The sequence below is a fragment of the Protopterus annectens genome, chromosome 11.part0 (genome assembly GCF_019279795.1).
Source record: "Protopterus annectens isolate FY-2018-M chromosome 11.part0, PAN1.0, whole genome shotgun sequence".
Classification (NCBI taxonomy): Eukaryota; Metazoa; Chordata; order Ceratodontiformes; family Protopteridae; genus Protopterus; species Protopterus annectens.
The window spans coordinates 954,881,704-954,908,547 of NC_056745.1; the positions used below are offsets into that span (position 1 = coordinate 954,881,704).

Here is a 26,844-nt window from a genome sequence, read left to right on the forward strand (position 1 = left end):
GCTTACATAGGGTCGATTAATCACTGTTTGCTTTTTTAAGTGGTCAGTGATCTAATATAGACCTTAAATATAGTGTCCCAAGGATACAGATTTCATTTCCACATGTTACCAACACCAAGCGGGTGGCCAGATCTACCCCCAAATCAGTGGGCAGAGGCCCAAAATCAAGTACTCTCTCTCTTAAACATGGGGGCTATTCAGTTGGTACCAGAAGAGGAAAAGGGACAAAGTTTCTATTCCAGACTTCTCCTGGTACCCAGAAAAGGCAATACATGGCGCCCTATCCTGGACCTTTCTATTATTAACACCTTTCTGGTGATTCCAAAATTCGAAATGCTGACTCTTCACCAGCTGCTTCCTATGCTAGGCAAGGATGCATGGTTGGCAACACTAGACTTAAAAGAAGCATACCTGCACATCCTGCACATCCCAGTCAGGGAATCTTGCAGAAGTTCTCTGCACTGCCCTTTGGCTTATCTACTGCCCCTAGGGTATTCACAAAGTGCCTAGCTCCAGTCATTGCATTTTGCAGGCAAAGAAATATTAAAATATATCCATACCTGGACGATTGTCTAATTCAGGCAGAAAGCAATGACATTCTTTTGAATCATCTGGCCTTTGTTCAAAGGGTACTGACTTGTCTGAGGTTCACCATAAACGAAAAGCAATCCCACCTGGTACCCTACCAACAAATTATATTCCTGGGAGCAAGCTTGAATACAACTTCCCAGATGGCTTTCCTCATGCCAGAGAAACTGATTCATTTGACAACTTAGTTCAAACAAGTGGCCACAAAAACCCAGCTATCTGCAAGGCAAATACTGCAAGTCTTGGGGCTCATGGCCTCCTGCATTCTTCTAATTCCATATGCAAGGGTGCATATGAGGAAACTACAATGGTATTTCAAAAGCCTATGGTGTCAACATTCACAGGATCTAGAAGCAAGGATTCCTATCATACCTTGCCTATGCCTAGAGTTCCCTGCTTCTAGATCCTGTGAATGTTGACAGGATCTAGAAGCAAGGATTCCTATCATACCTTGCCTATGCCTAGAGTTCCTTTGATGGGCGGAGGCCTGCCACCAAAACAGAGGACTACCATTCACATTACCCCCTGCCGCCCAAATTTTAACAACTGATGCATCAGACTATGCATGGGGGGGCTCACCTGGCAGGGAAGTGCATTCAAGGCAAATACACCTGCACATAAATCAAAAGGAAATGTTAGCTGTACAGAATGCTCTGACAGCCTTCAAGGACCACATTCTTCCAGGACAACTAATGGTAAAGACGGACAACACCACTTTCATGTGGTACATAAACAAGCAGGGGGTAGACATTCTTACCCCCTCTGCAGACTAGCCATGACATTATGGAACACAGCCTTGAGCTACCAAGTGAATCTACAAGTTCAGTTCCTGCCAGGAAAACTAAATACACTGGCAGATGGACTAAGCTGAAACCTCACGGACCCACAGGAGTGGAAACTGGAACCAAGGATTTTCAACATGTTGACAAGCAAATGGGGGAGCCCAGATATAGACCTGTTTGCCTCCCTCAAAACCATCAACTGGACAAATTTTGCACAAGGATTCCCCACAAGCTAGCTTGGAAAGTGGATGCTCTATCCTTCAGCTGGAAAAACCTATCAATTTATGCCTTTCCTCCTCTGCCTCTGCTCTCCAAGGTACTACTAAAGATCAAACAGGACAAGCCAAGGATGATTTTAATTGCACCAGACTGGCTTCGCCAACACTGGTACCCACTCTTGCGCAGTGTGTCATGCTTGGCTCCATGGCACCTGCCTCAGACTCCTTCCCTGTTGTCTCAGCAGGAGAACCAGATTCTGCACCCTCAGCTGCAACCCTGAACCTAGCAGCCTGGCTAATTACCTAATCTCTCCTTCACCATCCCTCAGTAAATCAGTGATGGATATCATTTTAGAGGCATGGAGGCCTAGTACTAGAAAATCGTGTGCTGCAAAATGGAAAAGATTCTGTACCTGGAACCAATCTCAAGGAATGAACGCAGCAGTGCCCAATTTATCTCAGATTCTACAATACTTGACTGAGATGCTTCATAAGGGCTTGTCTTTTTCCTCCGTCAAAATTCATGCCTCAGCCATTTCAGCTCATTATAGCACAGAGCCTCCCCTTTTCTCTCACCCACTGCTCAAGCAGTTCCTCAGAGGGGCCAAAAATTTAAGGTCACCCAGGAGAGCTCCAACTCCAGCCTGGGATCTTAAATCTGTCTTTGTGAAACCCACTCTTCCTCCTTTTGAGCCAGCTGCTACTGCAGATTTAAAATTTCTTTCCTGGAAAACAGCTTTCCTTTTAGCAATCACTTCTGCAAGAAGGGTATCTGAATTACAGGCCCTTATGGCATTGAAACCTTTCATCATCTTTCATGCGGTCAGGGTGTCCCTCAGAACCAATCCCTCCTTCATGCCCAAGGTGGTATCAAGTGTGGCTCTTAATCAGTCCATTCATTTGCCTACCTTCTTTCCTAACCCACAGAACAAAGGGGAATGGATACTCCACTCTTTAGATGTGCACGGACTGCTTAGATTCTACTTAGACAGGACTAAACCTCAAAGGAAATCTGAACAACTGCTGGTGGCATTTGCTGCAGGGTCAGAGGGGAAAGCTATTTCAAAACAAACCATTTCAAAATGGATAGGCCACTGCATTCATTTCTGCTATAAGTACCATGGAAAACCTATCCCACGGGGCATCAGACCCCATTCAACCAGGGCTGCATCTACCTCTACAGTCTTTTTCAGGGGCGTCCCTACTAGGGATACCCTAGACGCTGCTACCTGGAGTTCTGTACATACTTTCACCAAGCATTATCATTTGCCAATTTTCTCTAAATCCAGAGCTGGTTTTGCCACTGCAGTGTTGCAGGGCCTTATAGCTGGTCCTAATTCTATTTAAATTCCTCCTCCCAAACTTAGCTTTGGGAATCTACCCAGATGTAATGACTGCAACAGTGAAACAATAAGAACATAGTACAGTTGTGTACACTTACCATAGATGTAGATGTTCGAGTGTATTCACTGATGCAGTCCTGGTTACTCTCCCTCCAGTCCCCATTCTTCTTTTGGCTATACCTCTACTCTCAGTTACTATGCTCAAAAAGCTTTTTGGTGTATTTGCTTTTTGTTGGCAGTATATCCTTGTATTTATAGATTTAATTGCTTCCCATTAGGGGAGGCACCTGACATCTGGGGCAAGAAAAACTGATGTAATGGCATCAGCTACATGTTTATACCCCTGACAACCTGATGTCATGGAAGAAGGGACAGCAACCGATGCAGGACCCAAGACTTTGTTAATCAGGCCGACTGAGGGCTACTGCAAGCAGATAACCCAAATGTAATGACTGCAACAGTGAATACACTCGAACATCTATATTTATGGTAAGTGTACACAACTGTACTTTTCCTTTACCTCTGGAAACATTTTGTGGATTCTTTGTAATGTTTAGACATATTTATGCAATCATTTCATCAAAAAATTCTTAATTTCCAAGATTTGGTAGCTATTTTTAGCATCCTTAAGATTTCTTGCTGTTTTCATCTATTTCTCTTCCAGAGAATTCTTGACAAGCTTGTAGTTGCTTCAGTTTTCTAATCCATTTATCTTGTCTTAAGGACTTTTATCCTTTACTTACCAGCCTCTTATTCAATGCCATTTCTGACTGAGCTTCTACCACCATTTTATCAGTTCTGGTTTCTTAAGAGTCCTTTTTTTTCCTAGTTCTCTTTCATATTTTTGTGTCATGTAAATTGGTACCTCACTCTTTGCTATTTGGTACATTTCTTTAAATCTATCCCAAGTTATTTCATCCCCATCTCAAATTTTTTTCTGAAACTAAAGCTTTATATTAACCTTGGTCCATATAATTTATTCTGTTTATTTACTCAGCTCTATTGACCAGACATAAAACTTCCAGTTTTTATATTACTTTGTCCTAAATATTTCTTTTATTCTGTCACCCATCAGTTTTTGATAGATTTCATTTCATCCTACCTCTAAAATTTGTTTCCAAATTTATTTTGTTTTAGTTGACCTATTAGCACTGTTTTCCCTTTTTCTTTATAAATTGGGGTTTTGTAACAAATATATAATTATCAGTTGAGGTGCCTGAAAGTGTTTATATAAGCGTGGAAGAGTTGACAGAATCATTTTTTTGCCATGGATGCCTTTAATTCCATATATAATTTGTAATTAATTTTCTAAGTTTCTCCCAGAATTTCTTTCCTGTGTCATATACAAATTCTTGTGACTAGTATGTAATTTGGGGACTATAAACATTTTTCACAGCTTGCATTCTCTGATCTTGAATTTGCCATTATTTCCACCTTTTAATAAACTCTTGAATCATCTTCAACAAAATGTGTTCTCATGATTCCTTGTCAGGTTTTTTCTGCTGTTTTTGCTCCCCACATTCCCAAGTATTGAATCTTAAAGTGATCCCAGAGGTAAGGAAATTCTGGTACGAGTGTAAAGAATAGACTATAGTTCACTGTTACTGCTTTCTTCTTTTCTCTATTTATTTTGTAACAGGTCAGAAATATGCATTATGACATTAACTGCAGACATGTCCATTTTTTTTCTTCTCCTCTCTGCCATTCCCATCACCATATTTTTGATTGCCTTATCTTTTGAGCTAATGGCAACAAATACCCTGCAGGGAAAAGTGGTCATCCTTGTGTTCCCCTCTCTAACCTTATTTCTTCTGACAGTGTAGCATTCAGTTTTATTTGTGCCATTGAACCTCTATATATTTCCTGAATTAACTTGATAAATCATTCACTGAACCCCATTCTTCTCAGTACTTCCTGTGGATATCTCCAGTGCATATGATCAATCACTTTTTCCGCATCAAGCCCCATCAGCACCATCCAGCTCTTCATCCTTCCAGCTTCACTTTGCATTTGTCAAATATTTACTCCTCTTTACAAAACCACACTAATCGTCACCAATTAGCTTAGAACGTTTCTTTGCCAGCCTGTTTGCCAGGATAGCCACAAATATTGTATAATGATGTTCCAATATTGGGATAAGCCAATACGATCCAGGAGCATTACCTTCTTTCAAAATTATTCAAATTATTGCTCTTTGCCATTTGTCTGGTATTTCTTTCATTTCCATTATCTCCTTAAACAATACATGGCATTTAAGAATAGTTGTGCATCTGTATACATTTGTAGGTGTATATTAGGCTAACAACCACTGGGGGATTTTCATACCTAGCCAAGCATCCCAAATGTATCCTGGAAGTTAATGTGCTGGCCTTTGTCTGTCTAGCCAAGCTTCCCAAATGCATCTTGTACATTTATGTGCCTTGGAAGTTATTCTAAGGAGTCTGTGTAAGCTAAGGCAAGATTTACAGGCTACCTCTGTCCATTATATGCCCTCCATATCTTAATTGGAAACCCATCCTTTTTTGATGTCTTCCCTAAGGCCAGTACCTGCATTGTTCTGTCACGGTTCTAGTTACAGGGTACATTAACACAAAATCCTCCTCTTCAGTAATTCTTGGAAGATTTAACCTCTCTAAAAGTTTTCTACTCTTTTGTTATCTTTACTCTTGTAATAGCCCACAGTAATTTTTGTTATAATTTCCCACATTCCATCTGTATCTTTAGTCATATTCCATTTTTTGTGGGCATCACAGCTTATGGAGTGTTTTCTACGTTTATCTGCTTTAATCTTCCTGCTCATTTTTTCTGAAATGTTGGATAATTGACATAATATATATTCCTTAGTAATACTTGTCTTTCCTTTAATTTTTCCTCTGTCCTTCTTCTCCACTGTTTTTCAAGTTGTACAATTTCCCTTTTTTCCCCTCCTGCACTGATGCTTGCCTTTTTTATTGAAGTTCCTTCATTCTAGTTAATTTAGTCCCTTCTCACTTTTCTCTGTCCAGTGTTGGCTGTATGCTTCCTGTATTCTCTTGTCTGTTTTATTCATAATTGTTTCCTATTCTAGTATTTTTCTTTTTGGCATTTGCTTCCCTTGCAATTCCCCTTACATTTATTCTATTATTGTTTTAATCTTTTTTTTTACTTTGTCAGTGATACCATTTCTAGTCTCCAGTGTCATTCCCTCTTGTCCATATTTATGTGTTGTATTTCAGTTTTCACTTGCTCTTGATCAGGTATTTTATGGAGAATGTTGATGTATTTTTTATTTTTTTTTATTTTCCCATGTTCTATCATTGCATACCATGTATCAAGCCATACAATTATGGCATACTGCCCCAATTAATAAGTGGTGGTCCTACCACTTCGGTGAAGTTTCACTATGTCCCCCAGACCATACATTTTCTTCAAGATCGTAAAAATACTTTTTGTCTCAGTAGCTTGTCTTTTCTTGGTCCCCTACTCACGTCTTGTGTTAATAAATTTCAGTCTCCTGCTATTAATCCTCTCCCCTTAGGAAAATGTCATTATTTCTAACATTATTTATTGTATTTCTTCAGTTCTTCTCTTTGGAGGGCATATGTAAGTTTCCCAGTATTAATCTTTCATCTACCCAGTTGCCCCTAATCAAAACAAATCACCCTTGCTGATCACTTTTTATGTTGTCCACCCTCAAGTACATTCCTCTTCTCATTAATGTAATTATCTCTCGCTCTCTCCTTTCTCTAGCACTTGCTCCATATCTCTCTCTAAATCCTTTTTTGATTATATCCTCATCAAGGGCGCCCGCAGGCAGGTGCAAGGGGGTGCACTTGCACCCACCTGGATTTTCTTAACGCTATCTGTGATGATTTGGCAAAATGCACTTTTTTCTATCATTTCCACTTTCTTTTTTTTTTCTGTAAAGCCTGCATCGTTCTGAACTTTGGAAGAGATGTTAGTGGAGGTGGCAGGCATTCATATGACATGATGATGCATAATTGATGACTGACAAGCCTCAAACTCCTCCTTAAACTTTACAACCGTAGTTGCATAGAGTTAATTGGATGACTGCAGGTGAACGGTGGAAGAGTATCCTATTCCTGACATGAACAAATCAAAGATTCATCATGTGGTGGAAGGACTGGACTGGTGGTGGTGTTCTGTACTTTGTTTTTGTATAACAGCAAGAAGGTAGGTTGATCAAAGACAGGGAAGAAAGAAGTCCACTCCTGACTGAGGTAATTTTTTTTTGTGCACTGAACATTTGGCACCAAAACGCGAAAGTGGCGCAGTTGAGACGGAGTGTGAGTGAGTGCCCAGTATTTTCCCTAGTGTCCAGTGCCCTCCAGGGAACAAGAAAGAAGTCCACTCCTGAGGTAAATTTTTTTTTTTGTAAACTGAACACTTGGCGCCAAAATGCAAAAGTGGCGTACTCCTTTAGTGTCCATTGCCCTCCGGGAACAGCCATTGATTTATGGCTTTCAGCTGCTTGTCATGTTGCATTGCATAGTGTGTTTATTTATTTATTTTTTATGTTTAACTGAATTCTTACTGTCAGTAGCCTCCACTGTTATCTTTGAAAGGCTAAGCCATAACTCATCTGACTTGATTATATGCCTGAAGAATTATTTTTTGTGTACGGTTATATTGTCATTGACTTTTAAGAAGATACAGAAACTTTTATTTTAATACAAGATTTAAACAGTTATGAAATCTGGTGGCATGAAATGCATGCTTTTATGTTAGACTAGTTTCATTGCTGTGCTAGTTTAAATGAAATTGGGAGCCAAGTACAGATTATTTCTTGTTTTTTTGTGGTCACTGTTAACTGTCTGTATGAGTGTTACTTAGAGACTGACCCTGGCAACTTCTCAACAGAGGAAGGTACTCCAATGCAGAGTGAAATGTTCTAGAAATGTATAGTGAATTTACCTGGGTATTGGGCATACACAACAAAATGTTAACCTTGTTATATATTCTGTGACTGATAAAATATTCTCACAGTAAAATGTATATTATTATGCTACAGACTTTCCTGTAAGTGTCTAATCGTGCAGTTCCTAGCAAATAGCTTTAGGATTTGATATGGGGATTGTTTGTTATAGCAGGCTTTGCTGTTTTGCTGTAGTATAACGAGGTGTTAGTACTTTTGTTGGTGTGGAGCTTAAAGGTCTTTCTTGACTTGTGTCAATGCCATTTCCCAGTTGAGGGAAAAATTGAAAACGTTTCACTTTATTTAGAGACTAGTGTGAAAACAATGCAGTTTATTTACCTGCTACTGTGGGATTTTACTGGGAGATGCTTGCTTGGAACTTGGACCTTTTTTTAAGAATGCCATATTTTGGCTAAAACAGAATTCAGGTCTTTGACCAATGCTAGAAAGGTGTTCTGTTATGATATTTGAGGTTTAATAGAAATAACTTTTACCAGTGAAGTGGATGTGCATTAATAGGCAAAAGGTATAATGTTGCTAGAGATGATAATTAAAGGATGATCTTGCTTCCAGAAGTGAAATAGGAAAGGAATACTCTCGTTTAAGGGAAAAAAAATGTTTGTTAGTCCATGTAAGCACCATTCCTGGATTGGCGCTTTCTTTTACTCTGTTTTGTAACCCATCTACATTGGTTTGTTAAAGTAACTGCACATCTGTATTAGACTTCATACATCTAATAACTGGAGAAAAATCTTTAAGGTATTCCTTGTCAGAATGTATTTTTTGTGCCTTGATATAGATTTAGTACTGTTGCTATGCTGTCATGAGTTAATGTCCTTAAAAACAAAGGCTGCTGAAAATGTTTCATATCCACCTTGCCTTGTTTATGATGTCACGTGTGAATGTGCAGATGTAATTAGCCTTTTTTTAATGTAGTAAACTCTGTTAACCAGAACTCAAGCAACCAGAACAAAAAATCAAAGAAATACAGTACAGTTTTCATGTGTTGCAGTTTCTGCCCCCCCCCTGCAGAAGCATACCTTACATTTTTAGAGTTTGAATTTTTAAAAGGAAGATAGGAATAAAGTCCCTCTCTCACCAACCTTGAGAACAAGTCAAACCAAACAAATAGTATAGGGTACAGTATTAGTTAGACCTATTTTTAATAGCAACTCTCAAGCAACCAGAAACTACAGTTATCTGGCATCTACCCATCCCCATGCGTGCCAGACCAGTTAACCGAGAATTTACTGTATGTGGTCACTGTTAAAGAGGTATCACCCCTCATTGTCTTGTAACTGCATTACATTTAAGTGATTCCTTTCAGATATATATATATATATATATATATATATATATATATATATATATATATATATATATATATATTCAGGATTAGTCTTTGCTGATTGTTTCAGCATGTTTTCCATTACATATTACCCTTTTTTTATTAATGTATGCCTAGGTTTGCATGTGATAGTCTGAGTATCTGTAATATCACACATTTTTACTGAATAGATAAAAAGTATGAGAAATTTAAAGCATTTCCAAATGTTAGTATTAGGACATTCAAAATAGCCCAACCCAGTGGCAAATATAGAAATTTAGAAGAACTATAGCTGGCTTGATAAAGTGTGTGCGTGTTGTGTATTCTTTGTGGGAGGGGTGTCATAATCCCCTGAGCAGTGAACTTGAAGAAGGGTGTGGTTCAAGAAGACCTCTACAGATTAGTGAGGTGAGAACATTTCGGGATGGATTGTTTAGGTTCACTTCAGAACTGTAGACAAAGAGAATTATGGAATAGTCTCCAGTAAAATAAATGAATAAACTCAGTAAATGAGTGGCTGTGAGTGACAAAGGCAAATGTTAAAAAAGCAAGGTAGTGGAGACTGTGATTCTTCACGAGGCTGTAACAGTGGGCTGGATTCCAAAAGCTGTCAGTGTAAGTGACTTAACTAAGGTGTGTTACACCAGAGTAAGTCACATAAACTGAGAGCTGGTCTTTTGGAATCTGGCTCATGGTGTGAGACTCTTCTTATGTAGATGTTACACTGAAGTAAGTCACTTACACCAAGGGCATGTTTGACTTTATAAATTATTATGTGCAATTTATTTCCTGGTAAGTGTTAGGTTATTGCATTGATAATTTTTCTCTTAATATGTGTATACTTATAAGTGCTTGTAAACTGTGTATATTGTGCATTATCACCTGTTGCAGTTTTGATTTTATTGATTATTGTTGATGGCCTAGGTCATACAGTGAAGAAAAGTGTGGTATATATGCCTGAGCTTTAGAAATGTCTATCAGCAGGTTACTCCTGTTTATGAAATATTGTCACATGTAACTTGTGTACTTTTGTTAACTGGATTGTGTCCCCCTGAGCTTATGCATTTCTTTCAGGGCCCATGGTGATCCTGGTCATTTCTGTAGTAGTACAGATCGTAGAGGACTTTAATATATACTTGTTTCATTATTAATTTACTTTTAATACCCATGAAGTTCTAGCTGTAAATATTTCTTCAGAGGCTTGAAGCCAAAAGCTCCAACAGAGCTGCATCACAATAATTAACAAAATATTCGATTAAGGGTGTGCACACTTATGCAATAAGCTTATTGCATATTTTTTTTTATTTTTTTTTTTCCCGTAACAGATTTGTTTTTCAATTGAATTGTACAGGTTATAGGTCACATTAAAGGTGGGAAAAGTTTTGAAATTATTTATTGTGGTCTCATTTTATATATCACAAAAACCTGGCATTTTAACAGGGGTATGTACACTTTTTATATCCACTGTATATGCCCAACATAACATTACAATGTAGAGATACACTTCTGCAGCAAGTGGAGTGCATCTGCTCACTTGCATCCTGCATTTACTTACTGGCACAATACAGTACTGCTTCCAAATGAAAACATGTACAGATTCAGTGCGCAAACACGCCTCCCCTTTTACTTTGTTCTGCATGTTTAGTAAATCCCTATAAAATGAATCCACTATATTGATTCATCTAAACTGAACAAAATGTTAAACACTTTTTAAAATAATAATAATAATCATCTTCTTTCAGCTGTTCCCGCTAGGGGTCGCCACAGCAGATCATCTGTTTCCATGTCTTCCTGTCCTCTGCATCTTGCTCTGTCACACCAACTACCTGCATGTCCTCTCTCACCACATCCATACACCTTATGTTAGGCCTTCTTCTTTTCCTCTTACCTGGTAGCTCCATCCTTAGCAACCTTTTCTCAGTATACCCAGCATTCCTACTCAGCACGTCCAATCCAATGCAATCTCGCCTCTCTAGCTTTGTCTTCAAAGTGTCCAAACTTGGCTGACCCTCTAATATACTGATTCCTAATTCTGTCCATCCTTGTTACACCCAGTGCAAATCTTAACATCTTTAATTCTGCCACCCCCAGCTCTGTTGTATTATGTAATTCAGCCTGGTCTTGCTGCTGTTATAACAGCTGACTTTCTTGATTCATAACAATCTGTATGGCCACAACCTTTGAGATTCTAGATAGAATAAAAAGGTGGATTCAGTGTACTCTGAAAGTAGATGTAGTTGACGTTTCCAGGCTTACTTATTGCGGAAGTACTGACATTTTTTTAATTTAACATAGGCAATTTATTCTTTGACGGCAGCAGGCACTGAATTTGTAGATGAAACACTGACATATACAGTTGTTTTCTAGCAACAACCTCTTCATTTGTTTCAGATATCTTTAATGTGGAATTATTCAGATGACTTTTACTTCTGCAGAGATTGTGTATATTGACTGATATTTGTGGATTGTAATGGCACAAGTTTGAGTGGCCTTTTATGTTTGAAATGTTCTGAATTGGGCAGTTTGTCATTAATGGTTTATGTTTTGTTTCATTGCTTACTGGAAAAATGTTCAAAACTATAAATTTAAAACACACTCAAACAAGTGGTACTATATAATACAAGTGATATAATTCAATTATGTATTATAATTAATCCAATCAGGTGAATCAAAGAACTTTTGCATGGCCCTAACAAGGTGTGCAAGGAGCCTATTGCTTGAAAACAGCTCAAAGGTAAATAACCTGCCACTGGCCAGATGCATTTTCTTTGAATGTGGGTTTCAGTGCTGTTTCAGTGAATGTGAGTTTCAAAGGTAGAGAAGCTTTAATGCCAAGTCTGTTTTCATTGTAAGACTAGTGCTTTGTTTAGGTTTAGTAAATGACTATCAGTGTTTGGGCTGTAACGTTTGAAATAAAAGTTGTAAATTGAATCCAAATGTCTGTAATCATTGTAGAAGTAAAGCATAAAACAGTATGCTCACTGAGAGATTTGAACAGAGTCTATGGCAAATGGGGAGAAATAGTCAAGTAATGGGATACTGGAATGGCTGTGTGGGTGGGGCTGTGTGAGCGGGGCTCTGGGTTTGCACCCCCCCTGTAGAAAATCCTGCGGGCTGCCTTGATCCTCATATTTCTTCAGTTAAGTATGTCTGCTGCAACATCATCACATCTGGTCTAGTTTTTTAGGCTATAGCCCATTGACATTCCATGTTGCCAAGTTCAGTTTTGTTCCTATCATGCTGCTTGTTAGTTTCCACTTGTGAACTTTTTCTTGTTTGCTTGCTATGCCTTACTTTCCCTTTATTGGTGTACACTACATATTTATCAGACTTTTTTCGGATTTCTTTCTTGCATAATTAATATCTTATAAGATTTTCTAATTTTATTGTGTGCTTTTGTAAATTAAATGTTATTTCTTTGTAAATGCATTGCTCTGTGGTGCTGTAAATACCTAGACCCATTTTTTCAGGAAAATTCTAATAAATTACATCATGTGACCTGTGGAATGCTTTGATTACTGGGAATTATGGGAAGAGCCATTAGTTTAAAAAGAAATTAACATTCCCCTGTGTTAAAATGATACAAAGTATTTTGTGTAGTTCTGGAGATCCCATCTTCACATGGCTATTTTAAGAGCAGATATAGTTATAGTTATCAAGAGGAAAATAAAAATCATTCACAATTTCAGCAGAAGTCATATAAAGGGAGAAATTATAGTAGAGGAATATATACAACTTTGAAGAAAGGGGGCAGGGGATGATAGAAGGTTTTATGTGCCTCAAGGGAATCAACCAAAAGACTACTGTATTAAAAATGAGAAATAAAGGTTGTAGTGTTGCTCAAACAGGATGCATGGATGTTATTTTTTCTACAGTAATGGGATGGCTGGTATATGTTTGGAAGAGCCTTTTTGAAAAGGTTGTGTGATCTGAAACTGTGGCACTTGCAGAATGCATAAGCTAACATAAAGAAGTGCTTATGATAGGGTTGAAAGAGTAATGTGTTAAGCAGAATCTGCAGCTGATAAAAGGGTAGACCAGGCTTAACTGGCTCTTCAAAATCATTGTTCTTATATTCTTATTTAAGGGAACAAAGAGTGACTACAACTTAGATATGTCTTTCATTAAAATTGATCATGCTATAGTGAATTATTGCATTTTACTAGATTCATATGCTGAAATTATTGCTTTTCAACTATTTTTTTGAATTTTGCTTGTTTTTTCTTATGTATTTTCCCAGATGAAGCCTAAACTAGACCCCTTTGGAACCAAACTCTTCTCCAACTAAGAGATCTAAATATATAAGTAAATAAATACATACATATTTACATACCATTTTTTGGACAGCAAACAATTGTTGTAAGACAAATTTAATGGTGTGGATAATTTGAAACAGATCACTGTACTGTATTATTGATCTCATAAGTTAAGTAGCAGTGAGGTTAAATATGTTGTGTATAACATTCGTAGTGTATGGTTGTGAGATATATCACTCTAAAATGTAGGCTGTTTTTCTTTTTCAGGTCTTTATCTTTCTGTTTAACTTAGGATATATATCCCATTTTAAGTCCTGGTTATAGGTAAGACAATTAGAATAATAAAGAAATTCTCCTATGTAAATAAATTTTACCTAAAAAATATTTTATAAATAATTCCATCCAATGTCAACTGGCTCTACTGTAGTTATCCACACTCATTTTAAATACACTTTCTAACAGTCATTCTTACAGTATTATTAGTATTCTTTAGAAATTGTTTTCACTTTTAAATTCTGCAGTTCGTCTTCTGTATTCTTCTGCTTTGCATAAAAGAGTAATATGAAAGTTGTGTATACATTTCCACGAATGAGTGCAAAGGATATATGTACGTTTTTTTCTGATTCTGTTTCCTTTATTATTTTATACTTTTGTTTTTGTGATTCTGCTTCATGTATTATTGTAACTCTGGAGCTTTAATCCTGCACCTCTGTTGAAATGGGATTCAGTGCCTAATCAGACTTGCCCTGTATACAAAGGCAAATATACATGCATCACACACACACACACACACACACACACACACACACACACACACACACACACACACACACACACACACGTACAGATGCACACACACACAGACACGCACATATAAAGGTAGTTTTAAAGTCAATCAGCTTCATTTGCATGCGCGTCTGTTTGCAATAAGCTTTATTAGCCATTTCCAAAGCAATATTCAGTGGTCTTAGAGCCTTTTTGCACTTTGATTTATTATTCCCTGTTAATAATCTGAGTAAAATAAATGTTTCCTGAAATTCTAATCCGTTTTCTTTTTTGTTCCACAGCCTTTTCATGTGCAGCTGGGGAGTACCTGGACATAATGAATCAGGTGTGCAGCAAATGTAATGCAGGAACGTATTCCTTAGGGAGTGGTATAAGGTTTGATGAGTGGGACAACATTCCTTCAGGATTCTCTTTAGTGGCTACATTCCTTGATAGTCCCACTGGCGCATCTTCTAGTAATGAAGGTAGTTGTATAAAGTAAGTAGTTTGTATATTAGTGTGAAATAGACTAATCATCTATGTTAATTTACGTTTTGTTGAATTTTTTTTTTCTTCTGCAAGCAAATTTGTGTGACATTTTATTTTTTAGGGGTTGGGCAATGTTAGGAAAGAAACACAAATCAAATTCTGCCTTCTAATATGAACTTCTGTCACAAGAAAAAAATATCTTGTTGACTGTTACACAGTGTGTCAGTGAGATAATGAAATTTTAACACAGCTCTGCCAAGTCTGGGGCAGTCTCCTTTTAATTATAATGTATTTATGAACTTGCTCCACCCACCTTACACATCAAGCTAAATGCAAATGCATCCCAACTGGTGTAGTAATCTATGGTACCAGTTTTACCTCCACATTATAATTCCCCAAAACATTCTTCAGTCTCTTGTAGAGGTACAACATGTATTCAATGAGCAACTATTGCTATACATGATGCAATTAATATACATTTTCTGAATTAGGCAGTTTTCATATTATACTCATACTCTACTCAGTAAAATCTGTAGCTGTTATTGTTTTGTATATAATGTGCATTTTATTGTTTTGATACTGTATTTCCCAAGTATACTCATTCTGTAGTTGTCAAACACTGTACTACCTGTTGTATTTCCCAGGCTGAGACTGAAATTGATCAGATGTGCTCAGTGCTCTACCCCAGTTAACAAATTCAAATAAATGAACAGTAAATGTGCTGATGTCATGGGTCTAACCTTTTTCACAATGAAGCAGTTGACTTAGAGGAACTGAAAAATCAGAGTAATAATTTGTGTGTGTCAATTACAGGTCTTAAATTTATTTTTCTGTATTCTCTACAGTAAATACCTGGCAGTGTGAACCTTGGCTCCAGATGATTGTCACTGTTGAAGTGACACCCATGTGCAAAAATGGGAAAAAGGGTTTGTGGATGAATGTATGGGAGTAATTTAAAATAACTGAGCATATATTATCAGGCAAGCATACATATACTACACACACGCGCGTGCACACACACACACACACACACACACACACACACACACACACACACACACACACACACATATATATATATATATATATATATATATATATCTATGTATAAAAAACTAGTCAGGTTGGCTGCTTGGGGTAAAGGGCTTGGAGCCCTGATAGTGAAGCAGGAGACCTGGAAGAATGCGACTAATAGGATACACTTTATTTTGCTTTCAGTAAGTCTGGCATATATACAGAAGGAGATCAACATTCATTCCATACTAATTGGTAGTCTTTTGGCTAGCTACCTGAAGTGGTGCACGTGAAGGTTAGAATTTCCTTACTTAAAATCAGAATATAAAGTTAAGGGGCAAAATTCTAGACAGTCTAGGGGAAAACAAGTAAGTTAGAAAAATAAAATTAATGCTAGTAAATATTCTGTGTCACTTAATGTATGCATGATTTAAGGGAAAAGTGTATGTATGTCATCAATGTGTCATTACTCTGAGATTTATTATAGAGATCATTAAGCATCAAACTCCCACCCATCAAACTGCAATAAAATATGCAAAGTGTTTTTGAAGAGGGCAAGTCCTTCTGCATCCCAACTCCCACATCTGTAAATATACCAACTTTGAGATCACACAGAAGTGGGAATTAGTAGCAGGTTTCTTCTCTTCACTTTGATGTGTTCTTGTACAGCACTACACTTCTCCTATGAATGGAATGGTTGATTTTTGAAGTATAGAGTCCTACAGTTATCACTATGTCAGAATGCACTACACCAATATGTTTATCATTGAAAAATTACATTTGCAGTATATTCTGTTGGTAGATTGTAGAGTAAATCATGGACACGTTCTTTCATTTGCACTGCAGTCTCTTTTTGTTATATTTTGTTAGATCAAAGTTCATGTGAAGGGTGAATGGAAGTTTCATTATTCTGTGATTGATATCTGATGTCAGTGGAGTAAGAGGATTTGTACCTTTTTTTCCTACTGTCGTGTGATCTCAAAATCATTTTTTTGTTTTATGTATTTTTATAGTTCATATGAAAAAGAAATGCTTTCCTTCTGTTATAGTAAATCTCAATGCTAATTTACCTTTGTAATATAAATTTTTATGTAGTGGCATAATGAATGTTAGGATGTTATAAAGCTGTTAAAATATCTTTTTGTTGAAGCAAGTTACTATTCTTGCAAAAGTGCTGTTTTGCTATGCAGTGCAGTATTTGAGCGGGTGTTTCTACAACATGACATGTGGAATAATTAGTTATTTTGCATATGGTCTAGGAGACCATTGAGAAGCCGAGCCCAGTTTCTCAGTTGTTCCAGATAACTGCTTAATTAAATGACTTGTTCATAGTCGTATAGTAGGTTAATGAAGGTTGAGGGAATCAAATTCTGGACTATAGGATGAAGATGTTTAACAGCTTTTAACCTTAATCCTGTGAGTGAGCGGTCAGGTAAAATGTAGTACATAAACTGCTCTGAGTGCATTAGCTGGTTTAAAACATAAAATAGACTTTAAGGAGATGATAATTCACAAACCCTGGTTTTACAGGACTAGTTCTCTGTCCTAGAGATATAAGGCTGTTGAAGTGTGTGTGGTGCTATTTGAACCAGGATGTATGTAGCAGACATTATAGCAGAGCATACAGTAACAAAAACTGATATGAACCACATGTAGTAGTGATTTGAAAAGATAATTCTGTAGCCCAGTGGAGCAAAGGAGTCTGCTTCTCAGTGCAGAGGGATCTGTATGGTCAAGAGTAAGGGGCATTTGCTGATTGCCAATCTTTTTCCATGGAGAGGGAGTATTGTGGCAAAAGGTACTGACTCTTGGAATATACCTGCTATAAAGTGTACTGAAAGAGGATATGGAACAAATGGAAGGTACCTATAGATCCATTTGGAGGATTACCTGACATTACTTGGAGTTTTTGGTGGGGATTGTACCTCAGCTGGAACCAAGCAGGGGAAGTAAAAAGTGTAAGACTGTGTTTTATTTAGGGGACTTCTTGATTAGTGAATTATACTGGTGTTCATTTTGCCTTTATCCTTCACTGTAAGTAAAATGCACTGAATTTGCAGTTGTGTCTCCACTGTGTGTGTGTGTGTGTGTGTGTGTACACAAACACACATGTGCACTTAGTAAAAATTCAAAAGGTTGAATACCTAGTTCTTTGAAAAGTTTTTTGTAAGATTAAAAAAGAGAGAAAATGCACAAATGAGTGAAATGTCATTTGTGAGAATCACTTAAAGTTAAATTAAAGTTTTATATAGGTTATGTAAGTAGGAGCATCCAGGAAAATGAATGTTTTAATTTAAAAGTAGTGGTTATAGTAATGTGCAAGGTCGCATTATAGCATTTAATGTGTATGTGCAAGTGTTTGCAGGTTAGTGTTAGAATAAGGGTTGCATTGTGTTGCATGTGTGTGTTCTGTGTCATTTTGGCATATGTAGTGGTGCTGTTAAAGGGTTTTAGTAATGTATTGTTTCAGTTTGGGGTTAGGACAGGAGCAAGATTTGGGTTAGCATACATGAGTAAGGTGGCGTATTTGGAGTGGGGGTGGTGGTGGTGGCTGTGGCATTTTGCAGGAAAAAAGGAAGAAAAAACAACCCAACTTTTGTAGTGACATTTGCCAGAGTTCTATACCATATGGGAAAACATGTTACAGGAAAGTTAAAGGGAGAGACAAATGCCAACTATGTTTAGAAACACTTTACCAAATTATTTTCCATATAAAGGAACATGCCACGAGTAACAAAGGGAAAGAAAGTTTAAAAGGCCTACCTATGTGCAGAGTGACTCATGAATTGTCTGACTTTACTTTTCAGGACATAGAGCTTTGCACATTCGTTGACTTCCAATTTCTGTATAAACAAAATAAATGTCACTTTATTTGAATGGGTTATTTTCAGAACGGCTTGGCATTCATTTCTGCACCTTAAAGAATAAGGAGGTTACAACTTGTTACAGGTCCTCCTGCCATTTTACTAGGGGGGATAGATGCAACACTTCAGTGTGGGCTGGTTGTGTTGATATAGAAAACAACAAAAGTGAAAACATACTCATGGATGGGCTACAGTGGTGCAGGTGTGGGGGATTTTTTAATTTAAATAATGCTGTTTTAAAATGAAATACTGTATTGTGTGCTGTAGTGTGCTTACTGTGTGGTATTTTCCTTGTGATATGAATCTTATTGGTGGTGGTTTGCTCAACAGTGTTGGGGTCACTGCTAGCCATCCTGCTGGACAGTATGAAAGTTTTATCTTTGTTACAGTCAATAGTTTGTACATGTGTATTTTTTTTGTATATTTTCTGTTTGTGTGTGTGTACAAGCAGTCTGTGTGTGTCTATCTTCTGTCTCTGTGAGCCAGCAACAAGATGTAATACATTACTGTGGTCATTATTCAGTCATTCTTTCATGTGCTCTCAGTTGGACATCTGAGGTGTGGACATTTAGTAAAGTAGCTGTAATTGTGTTTCTGTGTGTGTATGTTTACAGAGGGGTGGCTACAATGGGTTACACTGTATGTGTTAGACAGAAATAAATTGAGATATATTAACATTTTCTTTAATCATAAGGCATTTGATATGTTAACAGTGTGTGTGTAACAGGTAGATATGGAGGCAGTTTGTATTTGAAAGTGATTGCTATTTACTGTGGTTTGACCATATTTAAACAAGGCTAGCATGGGTTTTAAGTGAAACAAGCCCAAATACAGTATTGTGAAATTATTCTGTTTATTCAGTCACAGTTTGATATATGAGGTGTATGTAGTCAAACTGGCTGTAGTTCATGGATACTGAGTCAGTCTGTGGATGAAATTGACAGACCTTTGCTGTCATTTGATCACAGGTAAACCAGTCACTGATATGGCATAGCAGGGCTGGTGTTTAAGTGAAACAAGTCTACATTAGTTGAATTTGTTCACAGCTGAGCATCTGAGGTGTAACCTTCTCATATGTCTGAAAGAAAATTGCTTTCTTGAAGTAGGTTTAGAATGCATTCTTAAGAGGAAGACTACTGCTGGAAGACTGTATTGCATGTGCATTAGTTTATAATTGGCTATTTATTTAAACTGTCTACCTTGTTCAAATTTGTCCCTGTAGTAATAATAACCCTGCCCCAGTCCATTTAGATATGCGCATTCATTGCCTCCCTCTGTCACCAAATTATGTGAAGCAGTAATATAAAAATGTAAAGTGTTGATGAGGATAGTGATTGAAAAAAAAAAGTGTTTTTCAAATGTTAATTCCTGGCTTCACTCAGAAAATAGAAGTACAAATAGAATAGAAACAGAATGAGATAGAGAGAAAGACAGAAATTGCATTGTCAGCAGTCACTTTTTAGTTGAAATATTTGGCAGACATTTAAATATCTTCTCAACTGCACCATTGCTAAGGAGTAATTCACGTTTCTAAAATGTTTTGTTTTTTTCTCTTTGCTTTGGGTGCATCACATTTTGTCATGATGCTGAAAACAAATATTACAGAGTGAAAACCAACCCAAACAAAATACAGTAAGCCATAAAAGCACCACTGAATGCTTAGATGGTCATCATTGATCACTGCTGCAATAGCCTTAGCTGTATGGGGGTTATACCCTGCCAAGGGTATGGCAGCCAGCTAGCTTCCAAAGTAAAAGACAAGTTTGGGTGCCAAGCCCTACAGAGCTTTACTGCCCCTGAAGGGTATGCTCGTTTGAGGCTTTCAAGGATCAGTGGTTGGCATGTGCAGTTCCTTTGCTGGGAAAATGAGATCCCTTTAGGGAGAACCTTCCATCAAATAAGAAAAGTTATTTTCAAACTATGAGTTTGTTTTAATGAACTGTCACCAGAACATATTGTACTTATAAATGGGAGGTGCTCTTTTTTACATTCTGTTGGCCCCATGGTCCATCCTTCCTCCAACCACAAAGAAAAAGTTCAGCAAGCATCCTTTGACATCAGATTAGGCTAGCAATTTGCCTCAGCTGCAGGTCATTATCTACGCTGTAGTCATTAGTTGTATCTCAGACCACTCATCTATTACCCAGGATTCCTCTGGTGTTGCACCTACAGCCACTATGGACCAGGGGTTAGTCAAGTACTCTCTTGGGGTCCCTTCTTTGGGTGAGGGAGTGTGTGTCTTGCCAGTCCTGGGAGAGGGAACGGAGAAGGCTTCCCTATTTTTTTTTTTTCAGAATGTAGTTCCCTTTCCTGAGGAATCACATCTACCATTAATAACATTGTTGGTCCCAGTTTTCCTGTCAAAAAGAAACAGAAAACTAAGCATGTATCTATTCCTGCTCAAATTTCCTTGGACAATTGTTTACTGCATCTGGCTCAGAGTTTAATTCAGGCTATTGATGCATCTTGTAAAGCAAGTTCTAGTAATAGAAAGAGGGATTCCTCCTTTCCTGAAGACATTCAAGATTCTGAATCTTGGACAGGAGGATGAAGGGATGCATATAGAGTTTTCTCCATAGATTTCTGATTCAGACTCAGAAAAAAGCTTAGTTTCTGACTCTTCCTGTATGGGAGTTGTATTTCTCTGATACTATGGGCGTTCCTTCGTTGAAGGTTGTGCGTTAGGCCCGGCAAGCCAGTACATAAAAATATACTGCTAATCATTAGCGGACGGGAGTTCCGCTGTGGCGGCCCCTAACCGGGAAAAGCCAAAAGACACAAACAAACAAACAAACTATTTCTGAAATGTTTTTGTGTTTTCAGTGGAAGAACACTGATATTTTTCAGTCCCTCAAAAAATACTGATGAGTTGTCACAAGAAGAGGTTGCAGAACCTGCACCCATTTCTCCAGTTCTGCAGTTTTGGAGGAGGTTTGTGTTACTGCCTGCAATTTTCCTGACAGTCAGCCAGCAATCGCCAAACAGTTTTATACAAACCTGATCAAGCAGCTACAGCTTTAGTTAATTCTTTAGTTAATTCTGCTGCTGCTAAACATTAAGTTAATTCCAATCCTACTCTCTTTCTGATAAGGATGGAAAAATTATTGATAAGTATTAGGAAAAAGTGTATGCTTCTGAAACTTTGATTTTTCAGAATTTTGAATCATTAGACTAGTGTGTTAAGATTTGTTCTGACTAACTGGAAAAGTGTGAGGATTTTTTTTATCTGCAGTTTCTTTTTGTGAGGAAATATCTGCTTTAAATAATTTAGTTTCTTCTATTCTTCAAGTGACTACTCAATGTTTACAGTGTATATGTAACTCTTGATATTTCTTTAAGGGATATGGGTACTGGTACTGTTTTGAGGAGAATTACATGGCTGCATTCTCAAAACCTCCAAGATAAAAATTAGATTTTTAAATTGCCCTTTGGATAGCGATTTACATTTTGGATCCTCTGCTGCAGAGGTGGTGAAACAGTGTGATGAAAGGGGTAAGCTGATATAGGCAATATAATTTTTTTCAGTCTTCCTTTTCTGAGTTTTTGAAGGGATTCTCTCACTCCTCATCCAGTTTTGGTAAGAAACAAAATAAACATTCTCAGTAAAATACAATGTAAACAGGCATTTATAAAGAAAGGCATAGTGGTGCAGCAGTAGCATTGTCATCTCACAGCAAAAGGTTCTCTGGTTTGATTCTCAGCTGGAGTGTCTTCTGTGAGGAGTCTGCATGTCCCCCCTGCTTTTGTGTGGGTGTCCTCTGGGTGCTCTGGTTTCCTCTGTGTGTGTGTGTATATATATATATATATATATATATATATATATATATATATATATATGTATGTATGTATATATATATATATATATATATATATATATAGATATAGATATATATATAGTTATATATATATAGATATATATGTACACATACAGATATATATAGATATGTATATATATATATATAAATATATATATACACACATGTATATAAATATATATATATATATATATATATATATATATATATACACACATATATATATATATATATATATATATATATATATATATACATATATCTATATATATATATATATATATATATATATATATATATATATATACATATCATGGTTTTAACTATTTTTATGTTGTACAGTAAATCGTTTTACATCATTGGATTTGGTTGCTGGTCTTCGCAGGGCAGTATATACCAACCTAGAGGTGACTGGACACTTATTGGTTTCTCCGTGGCATTGATTGTTGTTTGGAGTTGTTTTCTTAGTGAATATTCAGTTGTCGATCTTAGCTATGGATGACACCGGTGGCAATACACCCAAATGGATGGTGGATGAAAAAGATGAGTTACAACAGCTTCGTGCTGACCTGGTAGTGCTCAAAGGCCAAGTCGGCAAACTGTTTGATTTCCTCAAACAGGTTTCTTCTGACCTGGTATGTACATCGAAGGAGGGCCAAAGCAATACAGGGGCCAAGTCTGGCAGCCCTTCATTACAGACTAGTAGTGGGGAATTCAGTGGGGACATACCTGATACAGAGCAGAACAAACCTACATTTAAAACAGTATGTTTGGACAGGAGGGATGACATTGGTCAACCAAAAGTAACTGGTCATACTGAGGACAGTTTTCCTATTCCCAATGGACAGGGTACAGTGGCCAGAAGTTTTCCGATAGACATTGAGCAGGCTCTCAACATTCAGAGCCTTTAAATAGTAGTAAAATAAATATTTCAAATTTTACTTTTGATTTTTCTATTTATGACATTGATGAGGAAGCCAAACGAGTTGGTGCTAAGCCCAAGAGAGTGTTTCCCACTAAGACATATTCTAATGTTGTTGGGAGGAATGAACAACATTCTAAAGGTACTGTTTCTTCTTCAAATTATTATACAGCGACATCAGTAAGAGCTGGCAATAACAAAGAGACGCAGTTTAACAAATTTCTGAACACTGACTGTAACTTTGATAAAGCATCTCAGGTTACAGAAGGGAGCAATATGGGTTCGGAAGTAGTGGGAACCTTGAAGGACATGATATATACAATGAGGAAGAAGCTTAAGAATATTAATGGCCTTAAAGCTGATAATGCATATTTACAGAAATGTATCACTATGAAAATAGTACCTAAAGGTTTAAGATTTTTTAAAACCCCTATGGGAATAGTGTTGACGGACAATGTGATATGTGAATTCAATCAATTTTTTGATGACTGTGGTATTAATTTTATGAAAATGATTACGAAACACAATGATGAAAGGTTATGCAAATTAGTGCAAGAAACGGAAAATTTAAATGTAAAAATCACCAATGATTTATTATTCTTGGAATGGGAAAGGTTATATTGTAAACAATTTAACATAGTAGAATGGTGGACACATAATATTTGTGAAACCAAGCACAAAAATATACGCAGAGATGTAGAACAATACAGGAAAGGGGTGGCATATAATTGGTATAAGGACAAAGTGAGGTGCAATGCAACAAATTTGACACAAAAAGAAGATTACAATACAGGTAGAGTCAATGATAGGGAACAGTACTACAATGAATCACATTTTTGGAGGGACCAAACACAACAGGGACAGCCACACAGAAACAATTATTATCAAAGACATTACACAAGGGTGATGGACAAACAGAAGGAATGGGACAACAACAGAAGGTGGTAGTAAATAGTATTCTTCGTAACTTCAATACTGACAAAAAAATTAAAGTGGAAAACCGAAAACATACTTTAAATGGTTTTAACATTTACATTTTTTCTAACATAATTATACATAATACACATTTTAATTTATTGGCAAAAGGGATGAAATATACACCTACCCCCCATTTTGATTTGGTCGATAGTCTATGTGAATTAAAGAAGTTCACTAGGATAATTAACCTAGCTATAATGTACAAGGGCAGGCCAAACATTCAAAAAAATATTGAAAAGGAATCTACTAGTATGGATTCAGTGTTCAGTCAAAAGAGTACTTTTATCCCCCCCAGTCATCCCCTTGTTGACACCTATGAGAAAATAGTGACTAGGGAGATTTATAATTTATATAGTGAATACAAGAAAAAGAAACATATTAGTAATTTAACTTCAAAAGAAAAGAAAACATTACATGAACTTCAATTGGACGCTAGTCTTAGGGTTATGAAACCCGACAAAGGTGGTGGGATTGTCATTTATGACAGTATAGAATACACTAAAAGAATGTATGATATTTTATACAGTTCGGGTAACTATGAATCCATTTCTATTAATGAAGTTAACATAGCTTATCAAAGAATTGATTCCTACCTGGAAGAATTTTACATTGATGGTAGGATAACTAAGGACATCTACAAATTCCTGACAGTCAAGTACCCAAGGCTTGCTACATTAGTGGGTATACCAAAGATACACAAGAACATGGTTGACCCGCCTTCTCGACCTATTATATCGGGAAGCAAGTCAAAAACATTCCCTGTCGGCAAATTCATTGATGTCAGACTCAAACATATTTATAAAAAATACCACATATGGTTAAAGATTCTTGGGAATTTTTAAGGAAGTTTCCCATTCAATCCTGGAAGAAAGGGTGGTTATTTGTCACTATTGATGTCATTGACTTTTTTTTATGTATTCCTAAACATGCAGGACTTGAAGCCTTTTGTAACAGCATTATGAAACATTCTGATATTAAATGGGATGAAGTCAGTCTTATAATGGAATGTATGAGTGTAGAGTTAGAAAACAATTTTATTTACTTTGAGGGTGAGCACTTCAGGCAGACCAGGGGGGAAGCTATGGGAGCAGCTTGTGCTCTCATTTTTGCCAAGCTGGTCATGCTTGACTGGGAATACAACATCTTATTACAGAGTGCTCATCTCTCTGACATTATGCACTACTCTAGGTTCCTGGATGACATTTACATATTATGGAATTCCAATATAGATAAATTAGATGAATTTATTCAATTTTTGAATAATAGCAGCGAATTCCTCAAATTTACCTACTCCTATAGTCAAGAAGGAATCGCTTACTTGGGCACATTCATATATGAACATGAGGGCTCACTTCATTCCAAAATATATAGGAAAAATACATTCTCCAATGATTATCTTGAATATCTAAGTTGAAATATAATATTTATAAAGGGCAATGTATTAGAGCCCTACGTATGACATCAGATCTCATCACACTAGTAGATGAAATCCAACTTATAAACAATATGTTTCAGGACAGCGGCTATCCGTTGGATATGATGCATGATGTGGGTCAGTATGTATTAAATGAATGGGGTAATAAATACAAACCCCTGTTGGGTTCAGATACATACACAGACACATACAAGGATCAGGGGCTAATGCCCTTTAACAACGATACTAAAGTGGAGTCAAAGGGGATGGAGTCGCATCAGAGATCTTTAATTATGTTATACAGTCCATCAGCTAATGAATTAATCAAAATCATTCACAAGTATTGGTACTTGATTACAGGGGATTTTTGTTTATCTGAAATCATGGGTACTAAACCAGGAATAGTGTATAAGATGAGGAAAAATATAAAAAGTTACATGGAACAACAAAAGCAGGGCAACAGGGACAATAATAAAGGAAAGGATTATTGTACCACAAAATGTGGTTCATGCAACCAATGTAAATTTATAACTGATAAAAAATATATATGTGTGTGTGTGTGTATATATGTATATATATGTATATATGTATATGAATATATATATATATATATGTGTGTGTGTGTGTATATATATATACAAATAAATATATATATACATATATATATATATATATACATATATGTATATAATGTGTATATATATATATATATATATATATATATATATATATATATATATGTATATATATTATATATATATATATATATATATATATATATATATATACATATATATATATATATATTTATATATATATGTGTGTATATATATATATATATATATATATATATATATATGTATATATATATATATATATAAATATGTTGTTGTGTCTTTCAGCTTATCCCGGTTAGGGGTCGCTGTGGTGCTGCGGTAGCGTTGTCGACTCACAGCAAGATGTTGTCACGTTCAGTTCTCAGCTAGAGCGCCTTCTGTATGGAGGCATGCGTGAATGGGCGTGCCTTTGTTGAAGGTTGTGCATCAGGGCTGGTAACTCGGTACGTAAAAATCCACTACCAAACATTAGCGGACTGGAGTTCCGCTGTGGCGACCCCTAACCGGGATAAGTATATATATATATATATATATAAA

General features: G+C 36.6%; 1 protein-coding gene across 3 annotated transcripts in view; it reads left to right on the forward strand.

The window, feature by feature from the left end:
* The window catches only part of ELAPOR2 (endosome-lysosome associated apoptosis and autophagy regulator family member 2), a 1,439,853-nt gene that overhangs the window by 544,605 nt on the left and 868,404 nt on the right, over nt 1–26,844 (forward strand). The window contains exons 1-2 of one of the 3 annotated variants that reach the window (XM_044088349.1): nt 9,884–9,902; nt 14,497–14,692. In XM_044088349.1, the coding sequence (XP_043944284.1) occupies nt 14,532–14,692 (161 nt within the window). In that variant the 5' untranslated portion in view covers nt 9,884–9,902; nt 14,497–14,531. Of the gene's footprint in view, nt 1–9,883; nt 9,903–9,931; nt 9,966–14,496; nt 14,693–26,844 lie in introns of those variants that run through there. The other 2 variants (XM_044088348.1, XM_044088347.1) reach the window with 2 other exon arrangements.